This window comes from Epinephelus lanceolatus, chromosome 1, assembly GCF_041903045.1.
Source record: "Epinephelus lanceolatus isolate andai-2023 chromosome 1, ASM4190304v1, whole genome shotgun sequence".
Lineage (NCBI taxonomy): Eukaryota > Metazoa > Chordata > Actinopteri > Perciformes > Serranidae > Epinephelus > Epinephelus lanceolatus.
Genome location: NC_135734.1, coordinates 44,089,918 through 44,114,956, shown reverse-complemented (window position 1 = coordinate 44,114,956; position 25,039 = coordinate 44,089,918). Strand labels below are relative to the sequence as shown.

The 25,039-nt window shown below is 41.6% G+C and overlaps 2 protein-coding genes across 16 annotated transcripts in view; both read right to left on the bottom strand.

Moving 5' to 3' along the window:
• The window catches only part of flnba (filamin B a), an 85,744-nt gene extending 79,280 nt beyond the window's left edge, over positions 1 to 6,464 (bottom strand). For both annotated transcript variants that reach the window (XM_033625594.2, XM_033625595.2), the window contains exon 1: positions 6,056 to 6,464. In XM_033625594.2, the coding sequence (XP_033481485.2) occupies positions 6,056 to 6,347 (292 nt within the window). In that variant the 5' untranslated portion in view covers positions 6,348 to 6,464. The remainder of the gene's footprint in view (positions 1 to 6,055) is intronic.
• A 4,045-nt stretch (positions 6,465 to 10,509) lies between these two features.
• slmapa (sarcolemma associated protein a) overlaps positions 10,510 to 25,039 on the bottom strand; it is an 87,533-nt gene continuing 73,003 nt past the window's right edge. For 9 of the 14 annotated variants that reach the window (XM_078171076.1, XM_033625600.2, XM_033625602.2 and 6 more), the window contains 5 exons: positions 24,432 to 24,636; positions 24,226 to 24,343; positions 22,782 to 22,953; positions 22,471 to 22,605; positions 10,510 to 14,137 (listed from right to left, as the gene is read on the bottom strand). In XM_078171076.1, coding sequence (XP_078027202.1) covers positions 14,042 to 14,137; positions 22,471 to 22,605; positions 22,782 to 22,953; positions 24,226 to 24,343; positions 24,432 to 24,636 — 726 coding nt within the window. In that variant the 3' untranslated portion in view covers positions 10,510 to 14,041. Of the gene's footprint in view, positions 14,138 to 19,530; positions 19,619 to 22,470; positions 22,606 to 22,738; positions 22,954 to 24,225; positions 24,344 to 24,431; positions 24,637 to 25,039 lie in introns of those variants that run through there. The other 5 variants (XM_033625598.2, XM_033625608.2, XM_033625605.2 and 2 more) reach the window with 2 other exon arrangements.

Below are 25,039 nucleotides of genomic sequence, written 5' to 3'. Positions count from 1 at the left end.
ATATATCTCAAATGATCCTGCTGCAGGTAATAAAGACAAGATGAGCCTCCTGAAACTGGTAAACATCATCTGTATTTAATATGGTTTCCCGGAGAGACACACCGTAATAAGCAGCTCAGTCTTTGGTTTGTTTATGTTTGGTTCAGTTCGTTTAGGCTGTGGTGCAGACCAAACAACCAGACAGACACCGCCTGTGAAAGAGGGGGTGCGAAAGCAAAGTAGACTCAGAGTTTGTGAAAGGACGAGTAGCATCAAAAGCATAAATTAATCTATCTTTTGATCATGGAAGAAGAGGTCTCCCAACCTGCACAAGCAGTGTATACCTTATAGCTATGCAAAATCTTTTGGTAACACGTATGTGCATCACCACGTGATGGATTAAAGGACCATTGCAATCATTTACCAGGTTTTGGTCCATCAATTAAAGGTCCAGTGTGCAAGATTTAAATGGAAATGATGGCAGAATTGGAATATAATATATTAAGTATGCTTTCTTTTGAGTATAATCACCTGAAAATAGTAACTCACAATGAGCCGTTTATATCTACACGGGGAGCAGGTCCTCATCCACAATGTCCACCATGTTCACTGCCATGTTTCTACAGTAGCCCAGATCAGACAAACCAAACACTGGTTATAGATAGGGCCATTCACTTTTCACATTGGCCACTGTGATGGCAGTGTTTTTCGCACCAAGCTGCGACCGAAAAATACAGATTTAGAAACTGCTTTATTCAGTCAGTATGTTTACATCGCATTGGAGAAAATTGATTTATTGTGTTGGTCCGACTAAAACCAGACTTTTAAAATACATGTACACGTGTTAGTCCGACTGAAACTGTACTAAATCGAATTTCTCAGTCGGACCAACAGACCCAGATAATGCAATGTAGTCAGTGGGACCCAAACTGGCCGAGGCGCTCTGCACATGCTCCACAGTGTCCGCTTTAAATGCATAACAGAAGAAGAAGCTAGTAACAACATGGCGAAATTTTTGGATGGACGAAATGCACAGAGCTGTTAAGTTGTCCACCATGGTACCAGTTTGTCACTAGCTAACTGTAGCTAACTTATTTGTCGATTGTTTGGTCTGTGACGTAATAGGTCAACCGGAAAAAGGTCCAATACTAACAAGCTGAAAGGGGGCATACTGCCACCTATCGTAGCGGAGTTGGACATACTTCAGTCAACAAATCGATGCCCCTCCCAAGCTTGTATACTGGGACAAGGACAATAAACCAATTAAATGGCCTAGTTCAGCTCGACTCAACTGCACATGTAAACGTACTGAGTGTTTTTACCAGTTTGAATCACCAGGTCTGTTTGTTTTGGAGAGGAAGAGCCTTCTGCAGGTAATTCAGCTGACAGTAAAAACCTCCTGAACAATGAACACTGAGGGAATCCAAACCTGGAGTTCACACTTAGCACATAGGAGTAGTTTCAGCTGGTTGCAGTCTGCAATCCTCACTTCTAGATGCCACTAAATCCTGCACACTGCTCCTTAAAATATCGACTTGTGACACAAAATATGTCAGGGTGACGCTGTGTGTGTTTGAGGAGGTCAGAAATCTGATTTACTGACTACTGACAATTAATTGACAACATGCTTGTTTTAGCTCTCATGAATATTAACTACAATATACATAAAAATGTCTTAAAAGTTTTCCAAACTAAAACACTAAATCTGTGTTTTCTGATCTGTCTGAGAGGCTGGTTCATCTCTGAAAGCTGAAACACGACCAGTGCTGCCTCAGTCTGTGTGTGTGTGTGTGTGTGTGTGTGTGTGTGTGTGTGTGAGTCCCACCCACCCTGTCATTTCCTTTCTATGGTGGAAAATCAAACCTCCACAGTTTTACATCACTGAACACACTCAGCTCGACCTCGGCTCACTCCCATCACACAACACCAGCCGGCCTCAGTGTCTCAGGACGGTTTCACACTAGAGCAGCTCGATTTTCTTTTTTTACCTGAACCAGAATTTTTTCCAGAGAATTTAGTACATCTGATGAAGTATGAAAACTTCAATAGAATCCAGAAAAGCAGTCTTGGTGCACCTAAAAACAGTGCAGTGGATTTAAAGTGAACTCTGGTGCGGACTGAGAACTATGAGCTCAGTTCAGCTGTGAAAACAGACTCGTTTAGACTCGTAGAGGACACACTGTGTCAGTTTTTGTTTTAGTCTGACTTTGAATGTAATTATTCTGAATATGACAAAGTGTTGAGGTGCATACAGATCCCATGAAAGGACCCAAATTAACTCTGCTCCTCATGTAGTTCAACAGCATCCATCAGCAGCAAAGAGACACCTGATAACACCTCAGTCCTCCAACAAGACAACAAAACAAAAGGGATTATGGGTAGAAAGGATGGATGCAGCTCAGCGTCCTTGAAAATTTGTATGAGTATGAACACCGCAGAAATAATGCTGAAGTTTACAAGAGGCAGATTCAAGCTACATATTTTTCTACCCCATCTCTGAACAAATGAACGCAGCTCTGTGTTTTCTCTTAACTCTCAGGAAAACAGCTGAGGTTAAAAGTCTTATCAGAATGTCCGAAAACACTTTACATCGACTGTGCTGTTTAAATCACAATTTAAATCAAGCTGACCTGTTTAAAAGTGCAAAACGTGCTCCACACAATACTGAATACTTTTTTAATTACGTTATATGCCGACAAAAATCTTTTTCCAAAACCATGTGGTAGAAAGTGTTTAATAATGTCCAAAACAGCCAGTCAAAAACTTTGAGTAACTACAGTATCAGATTAACAAAATTATAATTTCATCAGCAGCCCAGTCTCCAGAAAAAATGTTGACATTGTCCGTTTTTTGCAAACCAGGAATATCTTACAAATGTTCATTTCATACCAACGTTTCTAACGTGACATAGGATACGAGCAGACTTTGTTATCAGAAGGTGGAAGAGATGGATGGATGTCACCTCGGTGAGACGTCTGCCAAACCGACCACTGTTCAAGACCAACAAACAACAAAACTGTGATTTATTTAGACACCAAACATGGGTGTTCTGTAGCGACTTGTTGCTGTTTTTCTGGCGGGGACAGCGACACAAAAAGAGATTGATTTTTACAGAAACATCGCTGCATTTCCAGCAGGGATTGTGCCCCAAAACTGGGTGTTTTAAGTGCAAAAAAGCCTGTTGAAAGCCTTTTCCTGACCATAACCGAAAGGTCTTTGTGCCTAAACTTAAACCACGCATTAATCACTGCTTTGCTGAAACACAGGTCCCAACATGTTTCAACGCATCTGCTACATAACAACATGAAAATGTTACATGTTCGTGGTTTGCGCAAACATACAGTGCCAACATTTTTTCTGGCAACTGGATTGTCATCAGAAATATCTGATCAAGCTGAGAAAACATTCAATACTCACAACAAGAAAACTTTGCTTTGTTGTTAAACAGCATAATGCATGTCCTTATTTCCATTATATTTAATTCATTATTTTATATTTACATACGTCTATTTCATACTCTATTCTTACGTCTTATAATTCTCACTTTGAGACTTGTCCACTGACGGACGATTCAGAGCTTTTGGAGACCAAACATATCTGATGTGAACATCCTGATAGTGTCGGAGTATTAGGACTGAAATCTCACAAAGTGACCGCAGCTTCAACATCACATCCACAAACCCAGTCACCTGAACACAGCATGAGATGATGCAGAAAAGACTGATGAGGCGTTTAAAGTCCCCGTAGAAACACACTGTAGACTACACGTTTGTCTGTGTGTATATTTGTGACAGTATTTATTTACATTCATCACACAACCTGACATGACTCAAAGCTCATAATTGTGCAGTCTGACCCAGACTGTGACCAAGGTTTTGTCAGATTATCTCACACAGTGTGAGACGCAACAAAACTGCAAGATGGCTGTAATCACACTGTGTGCGTGTGTGTAAAGGCCAATTAAAAAAAGTCCTTACAAGCATTCTGCGTGACGAGCAGCGAAAGAGATCGATGGACTTCCAGTTAAATCCAAGAAACTGCTTGACAAACACCACAGAGTTTTAATCACCTTCATTAAACTGCTGTCACACCACTTTGCTTTCAATCTTTCATTTGTCTTCTGAGCATCAAAACAGGCCCAAAACAACTGAATGAAAAATATACCCAAAACGTTTTACAAATAATAAAATAAAAAGGGCACCAAAGTGACTTGACCTCCAGCACAAAGAACTACATCCGACCAGAAACGTCAGAGTTTTTGTGTAAGATATTTTTAGACAAGACTGCACTTTTAAAAATCTCACATCTGTGTGACAGGACGTCAACGTCTGTAAAATTCACCACCAGCAAAGACGACATAACATCACGACAGGAGAGAAACCAACATCATTATGGAAAGAGGAACAAGTTTTTAAAAAAGATCTGTAGGACAAAACTAAGCATGAATCACTTTTCTGTCTTGTCCTGGGACTGTTTGCCCGATCAATATAAATCAAACTCAAACTCAGTTGTTAATTAAAAGAGCTTCTTGTTTGCTAAAAACAAATGATTGTCTGGATGTTGTTATAAATATGCAGCAGAAAATTGCAGTGTAATTACTGTCAGTATCATGCAGCCTGGGTGGAAGCCAAACGACTAATTAAAGTCACATGTGTGTTGGGACACAACAACATGCAGCTTGTTAAAGACAATATGAAGTAACAGAGCAGCAGGTGGAGGCCGATCACCTTCACTCTCATTAACAGCAGTTTGTTTTGGATTTGTGAACTTTGGGGTGAAATATTCTCATTGGGGAGACTTCTCCTCTCCACATGAGGCCAGGCTCATTAACACAGGTGTGTCCTCTCTCTGCAGGAGCCTGCTCGTTAAAACACACTCTGCTGTTGTCATGTGGAGACGCTACACCCACAACGTGCCAAACTCCATTCGGATATCTGTCAGTTTAGCTGCTGTTGACTGCATGATACATTTAATTAGTAATTACTGTGGGATCCAATCTGTAGCTCATACTTTATTAATGAAACAGGAAATATTAGAGATGATATGGTTCCAGTTCCCACGGTCCCAATAAGCTGGGAGGCAGCAGGAGCATGGTTTACTGGGAAAACTTGTGATTTTCGTTAAAAAAAAAAAACTTTAATTTTGTATTATGTGTATGCCGATTTTAAGATGAGTTCATTTCAATTCTATTGATATTCAAACAATACAATTGACAACACCTGAATGCCAAAAATAGGCAAAGTAACCTTAAAATGCAAGAATTTTAAACGCAATTTGGCGAGTGCTACGTGAGAGGGAACTCAAAGGACTCAAACTGACTAAAATGGGAGTAAATATCATTTTTACGTGTAATTAAGTAATATTATTTCATATAACACAATAGGACCTTTAATTAGACTGACTTTGGTTAATATTATGAGAATAAATCTGGGAAACCCCAGGAAACTTCCACACAAACGAGAAAGTTGCGGATTGACCTTTGGTCTCCGGCAAAAGTGCAAAGCCAACATTTTAAAACACAAGTGAAGGATTTCAAAAGCGTCACAAATCAGTCTTTACTTTGACATCACATAACACACTCAACAGCGTTTAATTCAATTATATATCAACTTTAAAAGACGTTAAGTTTCCTTTTGATTCCCAGCGTGTGCCACCGTGCTCAATGCAGCCAGGTGGGCGACAGCAACAGCGTGAACCACGTACAAAACCTTAGATTTTTTAAAAATAGGTTTCGCTTCGTGTATTATATGTATGCCGAATTAAAGAGTGGGTGAAACTGATTCAAGAGACATCATTTTTAATAATGTGTTTTATGGCTATTAGTATTAAAAAGCAATTAGACTTTAAAACGCCATATTTTCTAATGGAGTCCGCACTGTGATGGATATAAAACGGTGTTGGGGCTATAAACTGGGAAAACTGGGGGAAACTTTACTGGGACAAGTTATAAAAGTACTGCCAGGACTCCTGAAGTGTTTGTAGACTTCTCACAAACACTTAAAGTAGTCTGGGGGGCAGATGGTGGTTTTGGGGGCTCAGAGAAGCTTCCAGACGAATGAATGGAGCCGTTACTCACCGATGGAGACCAGCTTTATGCTCTCGTTTTCCAGGAACTCCAGAGCCACCGACACGTTCTCCAGCTTCATCTGACTGAAGTTGGGCCTCGAATGGTACTTTCTGTGCATCTTCTTCTGGCTCAGCACCTCCAGCAGGGCGATGAGCCTCAGGCCGTCGCCCAGGTCCAGCTGCAGGTCTGCGATCCGCTTGTTGACGCACTTCAGGTGCTCGTTACACCAGCGGGTGAAGGTGTTTTGCTGGATCTTCTTCCAGGGAGCGTCGTCGGCCAGGTCCTTCTCTGTAGCCGGCATCTTTAATGTCTTAGTTTAACGCTTCTTGTTGGGACTTTGGTTGAATGTGACAGAGGGTGCTTGGTGTTCCCGCGGTGGTGTTTCCTCGGAGCAGCCTGAAGTTGCTTTGGAGTTTTTTTAGAACCTCACTGAGACTGACTGGCTGCTGCTGCGTTCAGGTGCTGCTGTAAAAGCTCGGATTACTTCTTGGTTGAGGTGTAAAGGGCTTCCTAACGTTGCATCACTGCCTCCTTCTGGATTCAATCTGCCCCAGTGTACATTTATGTTTTTAAAGTCCTGTAATTAGTCCAGTCGCTCTCATAAAGTGGTGGTATGTAATTAAGTACATTTACTCAAGTACTGTATTTAAAGGGTCAGTTCACCCTAAAATCAAAAACATATATTTTTCCTGTTACCTGCAGAGCTATTTATCAGTCTAGATAGTTTTGGTGTGAGTTGCAGAGTGTTGTAGATATCCGCCTTCTTTCACGGTGGTGCACGGTTGCAATGTTGCCTCACAGCAAGAGTATAATGTATTTCCACTGATCATTTATTTTATAACATTTCTGTACTTACAATACAGGAATTTATTTATTTATATTCAGTACCGCAATTCATATTTATCTTTTTTTAAAGAAATAAAAACAGAAGAATAAATGACTACTGATTTACTAGAACATGAAACAGGAATTATTTTTAATTTAAATTCCCCAAATTAGTCTGGAAAAAAGAAGAAAGCAAATATAGTTACAGCTACCATTTGTAGACATATATAATCCAACATGACACAGTTAAAAATCAAACAGAGGAACAAAATAAAATAAATAAAAATATATCGGTAATAAGGAGAGGTACCTTTTATATTTAGATTAATAATGTATTTTAAAAAAAAGTTTCCACTGTAAACAAATAAAAGTTGACCTTGTTAGACTGTTTGTTTCAATTAAAAGAAAATGTGATTTTATTATGTATTTTTGAATAAAATGTGTGTATGTTTTTATCACTTTTTATGTTATAATATGATATCTTACAATAACTACAGGTATTTTATCTGTGGTGTTATTTTACTTTGAATTAAATAGTGGCGATCAGTTTGATCACACACTTTTTCTGTGAAACATACATAAGTAATTACCAGTTTTTACAAATAATTAAAAACAGAGAAACGAAACAAAACAAAGTCATATTGTTTTTGTTTGTTTGTTTGTTTTTGTAGTCTCTTTTCTTGATATAACCTGGGATTATTGAAACAAATGTCATAATGCCCAAATTTCCGGCAGCAGTGAATGCAGCATCAGTCTGTTGTGAAGCCGAACTCACTTTCTCAAAGATCGTCTATAAACAAACTAAATCATGTTTCACCTTTGGAGTCTGTGCTGTAACATGGTTTGGGTGGTTTCACATCTTTTAGAGGCCTTTTTAAAAACGTCTGACATTTTCAACAAAGTCTAGAATAAGAAAATAAACTAAATCAATTTGGATTCATGGTTATAAATAATAACGGATACACTTTAAAAAAGTTAAAAAGTCTTAAAAGAAAAACTGAAATCTTCAGAAACGCCCAAAGAAAATAAACTACTCCCTGATAAATATTCAATAACTAATTTACTATTAAATTTACTTTAAACTTAAAAAGGACACAGCCATCTTCTTCTCTCTCTGACACTGTGGTCCTTTTATTTTAAACAAAATATTTTTTGTTCATGTCAGGATCCCGTAGAAATGATCAATCTGTCTGTTTCTTCCAGTGATCTGATTGGTGAGACACTCTCTGTTGACAGGTTTTGATCGCCTGAAGTTACACCTGCAACAGCAACAGTTACCATGGTGATCCACCCCCTGGTTGCCATGGTGATCTGGTTAAAAGTGAGCCGGCTTCATGACACAACAGAAAACCAGAGTCATGCTCTAAGATGAGCTGGATAAGCACTAGTCTTGCTTCATCATGATACAGGAAGGAACCCCCTCCTAGTTTGTAAAAATGAGTAACCGTTACCATGACGACTGAAAACAAACAACACCTTCCTCCAACCCTCAAAAATCTCGACGCCCAAAAAAAGATCAAAGGTCAACTTCTACCTCTAAAGACGAGAACCACCCCCCTAAAAAAGACTAAAGTCAAAGTACACTTACATTCTTTGTTCTTATGTTCGGAGCTTTCAGCTACATGTCATGGTCTTCCACTGTGGACTCATTCACCGAGGAGGAGTGTAAGATGAAGGTGAACCCTTGTCGGCTGAAGTGGACTTTATGTTTTTGTTTTGTTTTGTTGTCCACAAGCATTGTGTTTAGTTGTATTGTATTTGTGTGGGGTTTTTCTGTTCCTGGAAAAAACAGGAACAGGAGTGACGCATCTTGTTGCTCTAATATCTTCTGTAAAAACTGATTCAGGTACAAAATCAGCAGCTCTCATTCTCTATCAGTCTGGTTTGTTGTTTTGATCTCCAGTCAGTAATCAATAGGTCCAAACTTTGATCTGATCAGATTAATATTTTCAGACTTTGATAAACTGGACTTGTGTTTAAACCACTGTTCAGACAGGAGCAACCCAACCCTCAAGGGCAAGTCCACACACACACACACACACACACACACACACACACACACAGCATGATGAATTACTAATATGCTCATATTTCTGCTGAAAGAATGAGTGACAGATGATTTTGAGACATCAGAATCTTCGGTTGTTTCCTAATCTGGTTTCTATGAATCACAGTGTAATGTTTGCTGATGTGTCACCCTCAGCCGTCTGTATCACTTCCTCACTGCTCACAACAGACTGTAATAATCTAAACATACATTCAGAAATAACAGATTATTTTGTTCTTATTCAAAAAAAAAAAGGAAAAACTCTGAACTGTCTAAAAAGTCAATTTCTTAACCTGCTGACAAAGAACAACACTTATTATTGGAAGAATAAAGGAGGAGAAGAAGAAGCAGGAGGAAGAGGATGAGAGGCAGAGGGAGAAGACAAAAGAAAAGGAGAAGGAGAGGCAAGACAAGGTAGAGAAGGAGAAGAGGATGTAGATGGAGAGGCAGAAGAGGAAGGAAAAGGAGGAAGAGAAGTAGGATGAGAAGGAAAAAGAGGATGAGGGGAAGAAGATGGAAACAAAGGGGAAAGAAAAGGACAAGATGGAGAAGGAAAAGGAGGAAGAGGAGTAGAAGAAAAAGCAGGAGAGGCAAAGGGAGGAGGAAAAAGATGAGAAGGAAAAGAAGGAGGAGAAGCGGGAGGAAAAGGAAGAGAAGATGAAGTAGGGAAAGGAGGAAGAGAAGGAAAAGGAGTGAAGGAGAAGAGAGGCAGAGGGAGAATAAGAAAGAAAGGAGGAGGAGGATGAAGAGGTGGAGAAGATGGGAGAGGAAAAGGAGGAAGAGAAGTAGAGGAAGAAGCAGGAGCAGTAGGAGAGGCAGAGGGAGAAGACGAAAGAAAAGGAGAAGGGGAGAGGCAGGAGAACAAGGTAGAGAAGAAAAAGAGGATGTGGATGGAGAGGCAGAAGAGGAGTAAGAAAGGAGGAAGATGAAGAGGAGAAAATGGGGAAGTAAAAGGAGGAAGAGGAGTAGAAGAAAAAGTAGGAGGAGATGCAAAGGGAGGAGGAATAAGATGAGAAGGAAAAGAAGGGAAAGAAGGAGAAGCAGGAGGAAAAGGAAGAGGAGAAGATGGAGTAGGGAAAGGAGGAAGAGAAGGAAAAGGAGTGAAAGGAGGAGGAGGATGAAAAGGTGAAGATGGGAGAGGAAAAGGAGGAAGAGGAGTAGAGGAAGAAGCAGGAGCAGTAGGAGAGGCAGAGGGAGGAGAAAGAAGGAGGATGATGAGAGGGAGAAGAAAAAGGAGGAGGTAAAGAAAAATGAGGTGAAGTAGAAGTAGACAGAGGGGAAGGAAAAGGAGGAGTAGAAGAAACAGGAGAAGAGGCAGAGGGAGGAGGAAAAACAAAAGGTGAGGAGAATGAAAAGAAAGCAGAAGAGAGAGGAGAGGGAGGAAGGGGAAGGATGAGGAGTAGAAAGGAAGGGGGAGGTGGGAGGAAGAGTAGAGGAAGAAAGAAAAGGAAGAAGAGAAGATGATGATGGGGAAGGGGATGTAGGAGAGGCAGAGGAGGGAGAAGGAGGAGGAGAGGAAGGAGGTGAAGAAGACAATCTGCAGAGTTCATTTCTCATTGTGAAATGTTTGAATGAAGGCGACAGGAGCAGGTTTGGTGGGTCAGCTTGCTACAACTTTAATCCAAACATCGCTCTGCATATTCATTACATCATCATCATCATCATCATCACCATCATCATATCCTCTACATAGCTCCCTCTCATATCTCTAAACAGTTTTAACAAAATAAGTCTAGTAGCACATCATTCAATAACATTTTATTTTACAATTCTCTCTCTGTACTGTAGTGTTTTTCTCTTTAAACATCAGGAATATTTGTTCGTTGACTTTTATTTAGATTTTTTTTTTTTAAACACGGAGACGAGACAGAGTACACGAACGATGACAAAGAGTCCAGAGTGTGAACCGACACACACTCCCCCCCTGCTCACCAGCCCCCAAACACACACACACAAACACACACGTCTCAAAATAATTTAATGTCTGCTAAAAACATCTCAGCAGAGGCCTCGAGTGTTTCACGTCAGAGAGAAGCTGATTTTCTTCCTGCAGCTCTGTGAGGCGTTCAAGCTCGATACTCAACAGGAAGTAATGCTGTTGGAAAGATGAGAACTGGAGACGACAATCAATCTCAAAAAAGTTTGTCCTGAGCATCCTAACAGCCATGAACGTGGCTAAAAAAAATCACCCAGCTGATGGAAATCTGGGTGAAGCCACGACAATAATTTGACAAACTAAACTCAAGGTCCGCTTACTGGCTGCTGTTAGAGCTTTTAACCGCCCTAAAGAAGCTTCACAGACACTGTGGGTCACCAACGTTCAGCTTCTCTCCACACTCAACACCGACAGACCTCTGACAGTCACATAAATGATGTGTGTGTTTGTGTGTGTTCACTAGAGAAAGTGTGTGCTGCTGTGCGCTCGTTTGTCGGCACACGTACACAAACTGTGGTGTTAGTTAGTTACATCAGAGGCACTTTGACCCCCTTTACTGTGCCCCGAAAAAGAAACAGAAAATAAATCTGATTTTTATTTTAATAATTTGGCTTCAAGTTTCAACCCCGTCCCCCAAAACTTCCCCGGAAAAAAAGGGAATACAATAACAGAGAAAAACGGCATGTTAGACATCCAACATGTCCGACTCAAACCAGAACAGAGTAGAGCAGGACTTCCTGTGAACACCTGGACGCGAACACTTTCCAGCAGGCGGACACAGATCATCATCAGGTCGACAGAAACTGAAATGCTGATTCAGGTGAACTGACGACACTTTGTCTAAATGTAACGACGCAGATGTACATTTACTATTGACGTGAATTTACTTTGTTGTTTTACTGATGTCTGGAGATGATTTTGTGATACAGATTCACAGTTTCATATAAACATGTAATTTACACGATAAGGGGACTCCTGCTGAGTGATAATGACTTATTATCACACGTTTGTTTCAGAAATCTATGAAATATTCAAGTTACTAAAGACAGCCACTTGTGTCCACACTGAATGCGAAGCGAGCATTTTACAAAGTCAATGCAAAGACGCAAATTATGTGAGATTTGTGCTTTTAGCATGAGTTGAAATGTTTCGGCTTGAGTGAAAAATTCACAGGACACTGCCTTCAAAGTGTACGCTATTTTGTTGAGGTGATTTCCAAGTGGCCACTTGGGGTATTGCAGCGAAACAAATCCCCTACGGTCCAAGAAGCATCTTTCCCACAGGCCATTGTAACAAAAGAGACCTCTGTAAAACTGTTGACGGGACACCTCCAACAAGGACAGTTATGCCTCTCTTATAAATTCTTGATCCATGGAGGTTTTACATTTGTACATTTAAAAATCTGTGACATCATCACAGTGTCAAGTCTGTGAGCTGAGCGGGAACCCGTGGGCGGGGCCAGCGGGAGAAACATTACTGTGCATATTTAGTGTTCTGGGTGTGTCCTGGTGCCTTCTACCAGTTGGACGTGCCCAGACAACCTCTAATGGGAGGCACACAAACCGCTTCAACTGGCCTCGTTTCAAATGAAGAAGCAGCAGCTCTACTATGAGCTCCCTGCAGATGTCTGAGCTCGTCACCCGATCTCTCTAAGGGCCAATTCATAGTTTACGTGTCCTCGTGTCTGTGAGGGGCTGCGTGTTGAAAATGGCATCATCCACCCATGTCCACGAGGGACAGTGGGCTGCATACCGAGGAAGTAAACGCAGAAGCTTGAGGCTTTTTTGACATATGCACAAGACAAGCAGTTCCTGAATAGGTGCCATCTTGGTGTCTGGTATCTTGTTATTATTATACATCTCTGGGTGCTCCCTAGCAAAACGATTTAAGTAATTTAAGTTGATCTTTAATTTAAAGGCAACAATGGAAAGAGTGAGGCGGTAACGTAACGTGACAGTATGCCAAATTTTAAAAAGTGTTGCCGTCTTGGTTCACACAGATTCGGAGTTAGCCGTTAGCTGCATTCCTCTGTTAGTTAGCACAACTGTTGAGGACGAATTCCCCAGTTGCTAAATACTCCAAAAAAAAAAACGTCATGTGAGTGACGTGATGCAAACATTCGCTCTGCATTCGGTGTGAACACATCATGAAACAGAGCCTATTCTGAAGGTGATATGTAAAAAACATTAGAGCTTTTACCAAGCTTTAGTGGCACATTTTACCAAACAAATTTGCATTTAATTGAATTACAATCTGTTTTGTCGAGTTGGTAATTTGTTATTTTGATCAATCATCTGCTCTGACAAGACAAAAAGAGAATACTGTATGTTTCAGGAACAAAAGATGGCCAAATTCAAAGATAAAGAGCACAATGGCACCAAATATCTGCAGCTAAAATCAAAAAGTAATCATACACACATGAATAGCTCTAAAAAAGCGACACACATGACTCACACTGATGATGTCACAGAGACATTTATAGGAGGCAGGTGAGGCACTGAGCTGGTTTTGAGAATTTAAAGTTAAAGCTAAATATGGAGACAATTTAAAGAAAAGACTTTGCTAAGTAAAGACACTGAAAATCAAAATGTGTCAGTCCAGCATGAGAGCTACCCTCAGGGTTGAAGGAGCGCTGCAGCCAGTCCAACCAGCTGAAAAACCAGTTCTGGCGGAGCTACAGGTGAACACACCTGCTCACAGACTCCAATAGCCAATGAAATCTATCACAAGGTGTGCAGATCCTTCAGCAAATAAATGCAGACCTGCAGATTATAGATCATGTTTCCCAGACTGCTGGAAAGTGTTGCTTTCGCCTTGATCCCGTTGGTACGATGGGACGGGTGTGAACGTCACCTCTGGCAGGTGTTTTGTGTGGAAGCTCGGCCTGCTGGAGAACGCTTCGTTAACCCAGAAATCAGCAGAGAGACAAAAACCAAAAGAGCCCCCACCACAGCTGAGAGAGAGCCGAGAATAAAAACGACAACAAAACTTCCCGCCGCAGAAAATAAAACAACACAAAAACAAAATAAACCGAGAAGCTTCTGAATCCTCTGTAGAAACCACAACCTTTATATTCCCTCTACAATTATGTACAATTAGACTTTATACAAGTAAAGCAGTGATGCTCTCCTCACAGCGCTCTGTGTGCGCATGTGTGTCTGTGTGTGTGTGTGTGTGTGTGTGTGTCCTAGGTGGAGCTGCTCTTGGAGAGGTTCGGGTAGAGGACGGCTGCCGTCACGGCGACCATCACTGCGATGACCGGCATCCAGGGGCTCCAGCCGCTCTGTCCGAGAGACGACACAAAGAAAATCAAGTTAGTGTGCATCGTCTTGACTGAACTTTCTGACACAAACTGGAGCAAAGAGTGAAACCAGTAAGAGAGAAGGAAGAAAGAGAAGAAAGGAAGATGAAGAGGAGCAGAGGGAAAGACAAAGAGGACTGTACAAAATAGAAAAAGCCTCTGAAGCCCCAAAATGTCCAAAAGATGATTTTTTTCCTATCTTGTACACACAAGTTTCTTATCTAATTGGGCAAGGTAATCTAAAAGTGTGCACACTTTGTTTGTTGTTCATTTACAGAGGACAACACACACCTATCAACATTGTTATTTTAGAAAATCAATGTAAGTGTGCAAAGGTTAAGGTCTGGACCTGATGATCTAAGGTGACTAAAAGCTGACAAAACAGATAAACTGCAATAGTCTCCTCTATGGTTCATCATACACAACTTAAGAAACTACAATATAACCAGAATTCAGCTGCTCACCTTCTCACACACTCGTAATAATAATACATAATACGTTTTATTTAAAAGGCACCTTTCAAAACACCCAAGGTCACCTTACAGAGCATAAAATGACATACACATACATGGAACTGTGACCAATTTACTGCCATCCTCCGTAACCTCCACTGTCTCCCTATCTCTGTATCCACTTCAAACTCCTAATCATCACCTATAAAGCCTTCCACAACCTGGCTCCCTGTATCTGTCTGAGCTCCTCCACCAGCACACTCCCTCCCGTGCTTGTAGGTCAGCTAATGCCAACCTTGCAACCTGAGTCAGTTCCAAAACAGATATGCTCTAACTACACAGCTCCTTTAAAAATGCTGTAGGAAAAGACATTGCTCATTTCTATCGTTTTTCCAAAGTTTTGTTGCTCTCACATACACACAGCCGACTGTCCAGTTTTGCTGCACCTGAATGAGACGTCATCTGATTTTATATCATTTAAAACTTAAGATGCTAGATAAATTACACCTGCGTATGACATGACAATGGTGATGATAATTGTGTTTTCTGAAGAGCACTTTCACAGTTTTTTTTCTTTGCAGAGTGAATCTCCATCCATCCATTTTCCTCCACTTATTCAGGGCTGGGTCACATGAGCAGGAAGGTACTCCAGAAGTCCCTCTCCCCAGCAACATGGTCTTCCTCCTCCTGGAGGATCCCGAGGCGTTCCCTGACCAGATGAGATAAATAATCCCTCCAGTGTGTTCTGGGTGTATCCCAGTGCCTCCTACCAGTTGGATGTGTCCGGAAAACCTCTAACAGGAGACACCCCAGAGGCATCCTGATCAGATGCATGATTCACTTCAACTGGCCCCTTTCCACTTAAAGGAGCAGCGGCTCTACTCTGAGCTCCCTGCAAATGTCTGAGTTCCTCACCCTATCTGTCTAAAGGCCGAGTGATACATTACCTGTCCGTGTGTCTGCGAGGGTCTGCAAGGGTCCATGTAACGTAAATGACATCATCCACCAAGGGACCGCACAGACCCCTATGCAAACATTCACATGGAACCCATTTTTTGTGATGGTGTTAACTGTGCGCAAAGCAAGCGTACCAACTGTGCATGCTCTAATCTCTTGTTCCGAACACTGCTGCCACCTCACTATAGTGAAGTAAATTTTAAGTTGGATATTTGACATACAGTCACTCCAGACTTCCTTTCACTTTCACTTGACGCTGGCAGTAGAGGGACAGTAAAGTCAACTCCCAGTCCTCCTGTTTCCTGCTGGAGGCTGATACGAACCCTCAATTGTACTAGCACAGAAACCGCAGACATTCAATTCAGTCTTATGGCTGAGCCCAGCCACCCTGCAGAGGAAACCCATTTCAGCCGCTTGTATCCTTGATCTCTTTTTCAGTCACTACCCAAAGATCATGACCGTAGGTGAGGGTCAGAGCATAGATGGACTGGTAAATCGAGAGCTTTGCCTTCTGGCCTGGCTCCCCCTGTACCACGATGGTTTAATGCCAACAGCTGCGTCACTGCTGACACCACACCAAACAAAACCACCTGTCCATCTAACGCTCCATTTTACCCTCACTTATGAATAAGACCAAGGGATACCTGAACTCCTTCTCCTGCTCACAGAGTGAGTTTCTGCTGAGAAACAACATTTGTGTTTTTCAACAGCAAGAAGTTCATTATATGACACTCTGACGTTCTGTTCATCAACTCAAAGCTGCAGGGTATTGAAGTGTATGGGGTTTATACTTGTTCCCCCAACTCATACACAAAAGATAATGACTAAAAAAAAAAAATCATCTTTTGGGGTTTTGGGAGAGGTAGAGGAAAGAAGGAAATAAAACCAGAAGGTAAAATAAATATAAAAGACACAGGAGGAAGCAGCAAAGTAAACAAGGCCGAGGAGGTAACCTGAGTAGAAAAACAGAAAAGTTACAGACCAGTTTTCCTTCACAGCAAACGACTGGAAACACTGGTCAGTGAACACCACATCAACAAACAAGCAGCAAACAACCAGCACAACAACACAGGACAAACATGATGGACACAGTGATGGACATTTTATAACAATGGAGAAACTGCAGTCCAAAGAAAGACTTGAACAAAAAAGATGGATGAGTCAGTGTAAAAAGCACAAACCTTAAAGCAGGTAAACACAGAGTAAAATGGTAAAATAACTGCAGCAGACTGGATGCAAGAAATGGAAGAAAAATTAACAAAACACAAACCCTGTTGCAAGAGAAATGATGCATGAAATAAAGAGTAAAAAAAGAAGCACCAGCACCCTGAAAGTGAGCGGGAGCTGTGAAGAGACAGTTAATGAATGACTGAGGGAGGTAAGTGGAGGCAAGTGTTAGTAAGTGACTTTTATGAAGAGATGTTCGGATGTGAGGATGAGCACCCGACTCTTTAAAGGGAAACCTTCATCTTCATTTCCAGTTTCAGACAGAAACTGAGTCCAGAATGAAGACTCAGTAAGCCTTATTCTACCAGGCTTTTTTACTGGATTAAAAATAAACAGCCATGCTCTGATTCTTATACTGAGATGATGTTTAAACTGCTCAGACCATCACAGGATTTGGTTTTTAATTAATACAAATTCAAACAATTCTGCAACTTCTGAGAGAGCTTGTAATTTTATCATACCAAATTCCAGCCCCCGAGGGCAAAAGCTGCTGCTTCCAGAGGGTGAAGACATCTTTGTGGGCCGACCGACCAACAGCAGCTGTAGAACTAACTAAAAAATAACAAAATTTTCTGCTCTTTCCACATGACTTTATCAAATTTAGAACTGTCTGTCTGTAAAGCATAAATTAATACCCTAAATAAAGAGCCTTATTTGAAATAAGTTGTACTGTTTTTCACAAATTTTTACCTCTGATTTTTGCCTGAGTGATTTTATTGATCTTGCATGTTGTGTTTACTCACACTGCATGTTTTAATTGGTCCTTTTGCACGGCCAGAACCTGCAAGTATTGTGCTCATGCTGTGCAGCTTAACTGACGTGCAACAACTTGGAGCTCACACTGAATTGAAACACGGAGCCTCCAGCTTTTTCTTGGTCAGGTGACAATGCCAATAAAAATCATTCAAACAAGACAAAACATAAGTCTAACCTAACATCTTCACTGAACCATGTCTCACTTCATACTAACCACTCAACAGCTTAAATTCAGGGCCTAAAGTTTGGTAAAAGGTAAATATGATGATGTGATATATTCTTCTTATTGTCAACAAACTTATTCCAGAAACTATTAATAACCCAACCATGAGCCACACTGTTGAACGAAAATGCAAAATACTCGCCTGTGTCAAAAGTATTCATACCAGCAGCAATGTGACTTTGCAACAGTTGCAGCCATGAATGTATGATTTAGAAAACAGATCCATGGTTGCAACCGGTCTGCCACTGTCACGACGTTGTGACGTGATGTCTATTCTGCACAATGTGATTGGTTGATGCCTTCATTCAGTGGAAAAGCTCAGAAAAATGTACCTTATTTTGGAAAAAACAGCCTAATATTCACGTTCTGCGCGACAGTGCTCATGACAAAATCAACACTTTGAAAAAAATATACTCACATGAGCACCCAAAACCGTCATTTATTTTGACTCAGTCCCTCATTACATCGTCCTGCTGCCACAAATACTCACTAAAGCACCAAATGTGGATTAATTCGCCACTGAAAATAGTCCCCAACCAATGCACTACTTCCTTTTGTTTGAGTAACATTTGATAAGAACTACAGGGGCCAGCTGTAGGGAGGTCAAAGCATTGGGAGACGCACTAACACACTGATGACAATAAGAAAAATACAGAAAAAAAATTAACCTTATAATTTGAGCTACCTGGTGAGCAGTTTGCATGGATCATTACATGAAGTTACTATCAAAGCCAGAGATTATAATGAAGGAACCTAAGGACCAATGTTTTCTCGAAGATTAAGAACTAAACATGTTTCCAGAAGAAGATCGAAGTATCCCTTTAAACAGAGGTTTTGTGGTTGTTGTGAACTCCTTTTAAAGAGTTCAGTGTTAGAGTCAGCAGTGCAGAAGCTGAAGACGTGTCATTGACAGCCATGCAGTTAGAGCTGCTTATGCAAGAAGACAAAGACAGTCCATGATGAAGATGATGATGATACTCAGTCTTCAAGGAAAGTGTAGGAGGTGAGGAGAGTGTCCTGCTGATCAGAATTCAGGGTTCAATACTAACAGCCTGTAACAGCAGTGCAAAAAACTGAACTCAAATGATCCTTATTTGCTAAGGCTGTCATAAGGGGATGAAACTAAGATGGTTAATTTTTATTTTTCATTTACAACTTGGATCCTCATCAGCTTTCATCCAACAGCTACAGTTCTTTTGGGTCCACAGACGTGTGACACAATATACTAAACGTACATGTTCATAATCCAAACTCCAACGGTTCCTTCCTGATAAATATTATAAGAATTTGGTGGTTGGGTATTGAACTACAGTACTTTACTGGTACTGACCGAATGCATCCATCAAATATTATCAAATACTAAAAGTTGGCATTTCATGTCTGGTCAGATTTCTGTTCTTCTTACTTGTCTCTGATCAGATAGAATTTTATTTAATTTAATTTGATTTGGTGGTCATAGAAATAACAACTGACAACTACTTTTCATGGGAGCACGTAAAAGGTCATGAACATGGTTGTGATTTGGCAGGAATAATTATTTCAACCAAAAGATGATTGTGTGGGGTCAAAACATAACTAATAAAACTTAACTGATCCAGTGTTTGGGTACTTTTCTTATGTTTCACAGCATGTGACTCTGAATTCATCACGGATCAGGACGACGTTTTCACCTCCGTCATCTTTCCTTCCAGAGATGACGGACAAATGGAGGCAAAAGAGAGACAGGCAGAGAGACAGACTGATGTCATGTCGGTGTGTACCTTTCTACCACAACTGGCCGAAACACCAGTACAGCAGAGCCAGGACAAGGCCAATGAATATGGCTTGGACAGGCTGCAGTATGGATGGCTAGAGGGGAGGGAGGGAGGAGGGGGAGGAGAGGGATAAGAAGATATCAGCCGGCAAATCAACCAAAACCAACATGGAGGATGGAGCAGCTACAGCGAGGGGGAGGGAGACAGACAGAGAGAGAGAAGAGGAGAGAGAGGGAGTATGTATGACGGCAGGTTTGTATCGGGTCGGCCGTTTCCACACATTAAACAGCCATGTTCACCAAACATCACAGAAGAAGTGCAATCCGTCACCAAGCTCTTTTAAAAGCACAAACATTTTCTTGTTGGGTTTCAGCTCATTAACTCTCTGCACCAGGACGTCTCGTTAGCACTCAGAAGCTGATCTTTATATCAGCTGCTGGCTCACAGTAATATCAGTCCACTGGTCTTTAAGGCCAGAGTGAAATGTTTAAAATCTGATCTTCTATTTAAGAAAAGACAACTTTGTAAAATGAATGCTAAAAAACTGTTTCTTGTAAACTAAGGTGCCAATACAGGTTGTGCCTGGTGAAGATAAATAATGGACTTAAAGGATAATGCTGTTATTTCAACGTGAGATATTATTTTCATAGTAATGTCCATCATTTTAATCAGTACTGAAAATATTGTGCTCATCAAAAACCAAAATATCATTTCAACAAAGTCTGACAAGGTACAGAACACACTGGTGGTGAATGACACACATAAAAAACATTTCCATCTTTTGTTTTTCATGAAAAACTAAACTGGAAGGGGAAGGGGTGCTCTACCAACTTTACACATCACAGTCCATTTACAGGTCTTGAGGAGCACTCCATCATATGTGATGTAAGTTGCATAAAGCCTTTTGTTGCTCCAGAGGGAGCTGCACAATGTCTGCGAAAAAACCACTTAAAACTGTACACACCTGATTAATCTTAGTAATAATCCCTCATTCAGTCCCTTCAGGATTTCTCTGGCTGTTTTGGGATCGTTGTGGCCTGAAATGGCTGAATTCAGGGCAGCTTTTCTAAAAAACTGCGATGTATGTTGCAACGTTTTTAGACTTTTTTGCAAAAATAGTTGCGATGCCATTTTGGATTCAGAGCGTATCATTACAAGCGTTCAGTGTTTTACATATTAGAAACTATTTGTGAGGTTAGGGAGGCAGCGAGAGCTGATTACAGACGATCTCCACCTGCTTTCTCTGCACAGTCAACACAAGCTAACACAGTACAATGCGATCAACGCGATTGTCACTTGGGCTGAAGCCCTGCAGTGGTGATTAACATCCCACACCATGCCATCAGTCTGCTTTTATCTGTGCTTTTGTATGTTATTTTGACTTTTTCTTACATACACTTACAACTTGCGAGGGACTGCAGATGAAACTCAGCCTGTAAGGCTAAATATGGCACATTTATATGACTTAGGTGATCATGTTCATTAATGTGCACTGTCCCTTTCTAAATAAAACAAACATAATCTGTTAATTTCACGCCAACACTGGTATGACTCTATTGCTAAACCTGTTTATAACTGTTGGTTAATGTTAGCCTTGTGATGCTAACACTTTGCCCTGTCACTGTGTATGTGTGACTCCATCCTCCCGGGTGTGAAGCTCACACTCCTGCAGGAGTAGTGTTATGATAAAGATTTAAATACTGAAACTTGCGGAAAAGTTGTGGTGACTGGACTAAATTGTGAGGCTACGCAGAATTCATGGGGATTGGCTGAGTTTGCATCCTGGAGGAGCTGCTCAGTGCACAGGAAAACTGTGTGCGCACAACTATAGTAAGTGAGGTAAGCCGAAGTTGAAGCAGGAAGTGTAAATTGTGATGGATGAAAATAAGTTTGTTTCTAACCTTACTGATTGTCTGACTGCTTGTTTCTTGGACTGTCATCACACCTTAGTGTCATTAGTCATGTCACTATGTTCCAAGATCTCAGCTATTTACTCTATTAGTGCATGCTGGAGCGAGCTGAAGAAATGATGGACAAACACTATGAAAATAAGAGCAAAGTTGTAATAAACAGGAATTATCATTTTGAATTGTCAGTTAAAACAAAGTTTGTTGATCCTGTGAAACCGGATCAGGACTTTTATTCTGAAAAGCTCTGTGGAAACAAAACCTGAGGGACAAGACAAACATCGACTGTCACGTCACCAAAGACCGAGGACGAGGAAGAGCTGAGGACAGGTAGATGAGAGAGAAGAGGAGGAAGAGGGGTAACGGAGGAGGAGGAGGAGGAGGAGGAGGAGGAGGAGGAGGAGGAGGCTGCTCCGCCTCGCTTTCATCTCCTGATTTTCTGATTTGTGTTTCCTGGGGTTTTTCACAAAATAGCAGCTGTTATTGATCAGCTCAGGATGGAAGGCAGGAGAGACGATGATGTGTAATGATTTGTTATTATTTATCTCTACAGTTTACAGATTACGTTATTTACTCCATCTGCTTTCACCACTACAGAGGGTGTTGTCGGATTCAAGATTAATTCAGAGATTTAAACACTGATCGATGAGACTTTATTGTGTTCAGAGTTAGCAAGTAAGCAGTGAGGAGGGAGGCAGTGAACGGGAAGTGTTGGGTGGTTGTTACAGCTAACAAGTCCAAGACTGTCACAGTGTCCATGAGCAAGTCTGGTGCTTCTCCTGCTTTAATCTTTAAGCAATAAAAACAAAACTGTGAAAAAAAGACATCATGAAAACATCTGGATTTAAAGCTGAGCAACACAAGAATAAAGGTTACAACACAAATAGTACATATGGTCTTTGGTATAATTACAAAGGAAGTGTGAATGTGTGTGTGTGTGTGTGTGTGTGTGTGTGTGTGTGTGTGGTGTGGTGTGGTGTGGTGTGGTGTGGTGTGGTGTGGTGTGTGTGTGTGTGTGTGTGTGTGTGTGTGTACTCACAGAACTGGTCTTGTCCTGCAGCAGCTTCAGGCTGTTTCTGCACTGCTCCAGCTCCTGGTGGATATTCAGCTTCTCCTTCTCTGTTCTCTCATAGCGCTGACGGAGGTCCAACAGCTGGGACTGTGTGTCTTCATACTACGCACGCACACACACACACACACACAGCAATTACACATGCACACAGACCACTATAACATCATTTATGTATCACATATATTATATTTCTATAAATCTGGAAAGGAGTGAGTTAGCTTCACGGGATTTGTACCTCTCTCTGCAGTGTGTGTGTGTGTGTGTGTATGTGTGTGTACCTCTCTCTGCAGTGTGTGTGTGTGGGCCTTGGCCTGGTCCAGCTGGCTCTTCAGCTTGCTTGCGTCCTGCAGGTGTTGATTCTCCAGAGAACCCAATTTGTCCTGCAGAACCTCCTCCCTCTTCTCCAGAGACTCCAGACTGCTGCTGAGGACCTGACTCTGCTCCCTGGTGCTGCACACAAACACACACACACACACACACACACACAGACAAAGTGTTTTTTGGTCAAACAGCCTCACCTGACTGTGACTGACGAAGTTTATTTCTCCCAACATTTCATACTGCATTTATTCCCTGACAGCAAATGTACGATGATCAAACAATCAGTCATCGATCACTTTCATTTTTTCAGCTGACTCAGACTGACCGTGACACACCTTGTGATCTATTCAGTTATTACATCTTGGTCCAAAACAGTTGCCTCACTCATTAAATATGTGGTCTTTGCTGTATGATAAACAACCTTTGATATTTTACCCACCAAGGCTTCATCACAGATCAATCATTTAAAGATGTTTAGGAAGTAGTTCGAGGCTGTGCATTTCAACAGGGATGGGACAGCGTGCTGCCGCTGACATTTGCAGTTTTACCCAAGTGGTGCATTTCAGATATTCATGAGAAGTGCTGCCAGAGGCACCCACAGTTTATTGGAAACTAAACACAGCTGAAGCTCGGATAAAATCCTGCTGAGCTCTCGGCTCTGACGAGAACATGCAGTGATGTTTTCTCTCCATGGAGAGCAGACGAAGCATTAACCTGCCGACTGCTCGGTCTGGTTCAGTCAGCCGTCCGTCAGCTGTCGTACTTTCGTCCTGTTCAGGCTGAGTCAGCTGGACACCATGTTTCCTCCAGTCCTTCTTTTAATGCTGAATCCAAACTCTGAACCTGTCAGGACCAGTGGACTTCCTGTCAGCTGTCCTACGCCAGGATTCATCAAGTCCATCACGGCTGTCACAAAGACTTTTAGGTCCAGTTTTAATGTCCACCTTCACATTGTTGGACACACATTCCTGATGTCTTCCAGGTCGATCCTCAGCTTTACATTCAGTTAAGAGTTTAGGCACTTTTCTATAGAGTTTAAGTTTAAAGTATGATATAATAAATTCAGTCAGTTCTTTTTCCTTTTCTTTTATGCTTACAAATCTTTTCATTCTGTCGGCTGAAGTTCAGCTTATGAGTCTTTGTATTTCATTCATGGTTGTGAGAATTTGTGTGGTTGCTTACAAGCTTTGAAATTATTTTAAATGCATGTCTTGCCTAAAATTAAGCAGAAAAGTGTGTATATCATTAAAGAAATACTGCATTTATCTATAGCTGACTGTGTGAGCTGCCATGTTCTTTTGATGTTTTGGGCTTCCACATGCTGAATGCTCCAAACTTCCTGACATGAACGTGATATTTTAGGTGACTGTTAATTTCACTTCCCTTGTAGCGTGTGTGTACCTGCTAAGCTCAGTCTCCAGGCGGTGCAGTTTCTCTGTAAGAGCTTTCCGTTCACCTCTCAGGCCGTCACAGTCCTGCTGCAAACACACACACCGCTGCTGCAACGTAGCACACTCCGCTGAGAGAGAAAAAGAGGAAGTATAGTTTTAATTAACACCTCTGTGTTTAATCTTGATGAATAGACTATCGTTGGACTCTCTGCTCACCCTGCAGCTGGTTGGCAGTGCTCTGCTGCTGTTGCTGCTGTGTGAAGGCCTCCTGCAGCCGGCTGATCTCCCCCTCATACTTGGCGGCCGTTTCCCTCCAGTGGTCCAGCTCTGATCGCACGCTGCTGAGGTCAGCCTGCAGGGCAGCAATCTCGCGCTCCCGCTCCGCCGTGGCTGCCTCCATGGCGTGCCGCAGGACGAGAATCTGACAGAAGAAACACAATCCATGAGTCAGTCAGTGATGTCACACATGACTGGGATTTAACGTAACCTGATGGACTTCAAGTCTGTTCCATAAAAGAAGAGGTCTGATTTCTTTGGGTGCAAGAAAGAATTAGAGGGAAGTCGGAAGAGGTCACGAGGAGTCAGAAGGAGCTAGGAGGAATCACCTGGAAGTCAAAAAGAGTCAGAGGGGAGTCAGTGGGAGACAGGAGGAGTAAGAACGAGCTGGAAGGAATCCGAGGGGAGTTTGGAGGAGAGAGACGCGAGTTAAAGCAAGTTGGGAGTGAGCCACAAGGAGTCAGAGGGGTGTTGGGAGAAGTCAGGAGGTGTCCGAAGGATGTCGGGTAGAGTCAGACTACAAAGGAGTCAGAGGAGAGCAAAAAGGA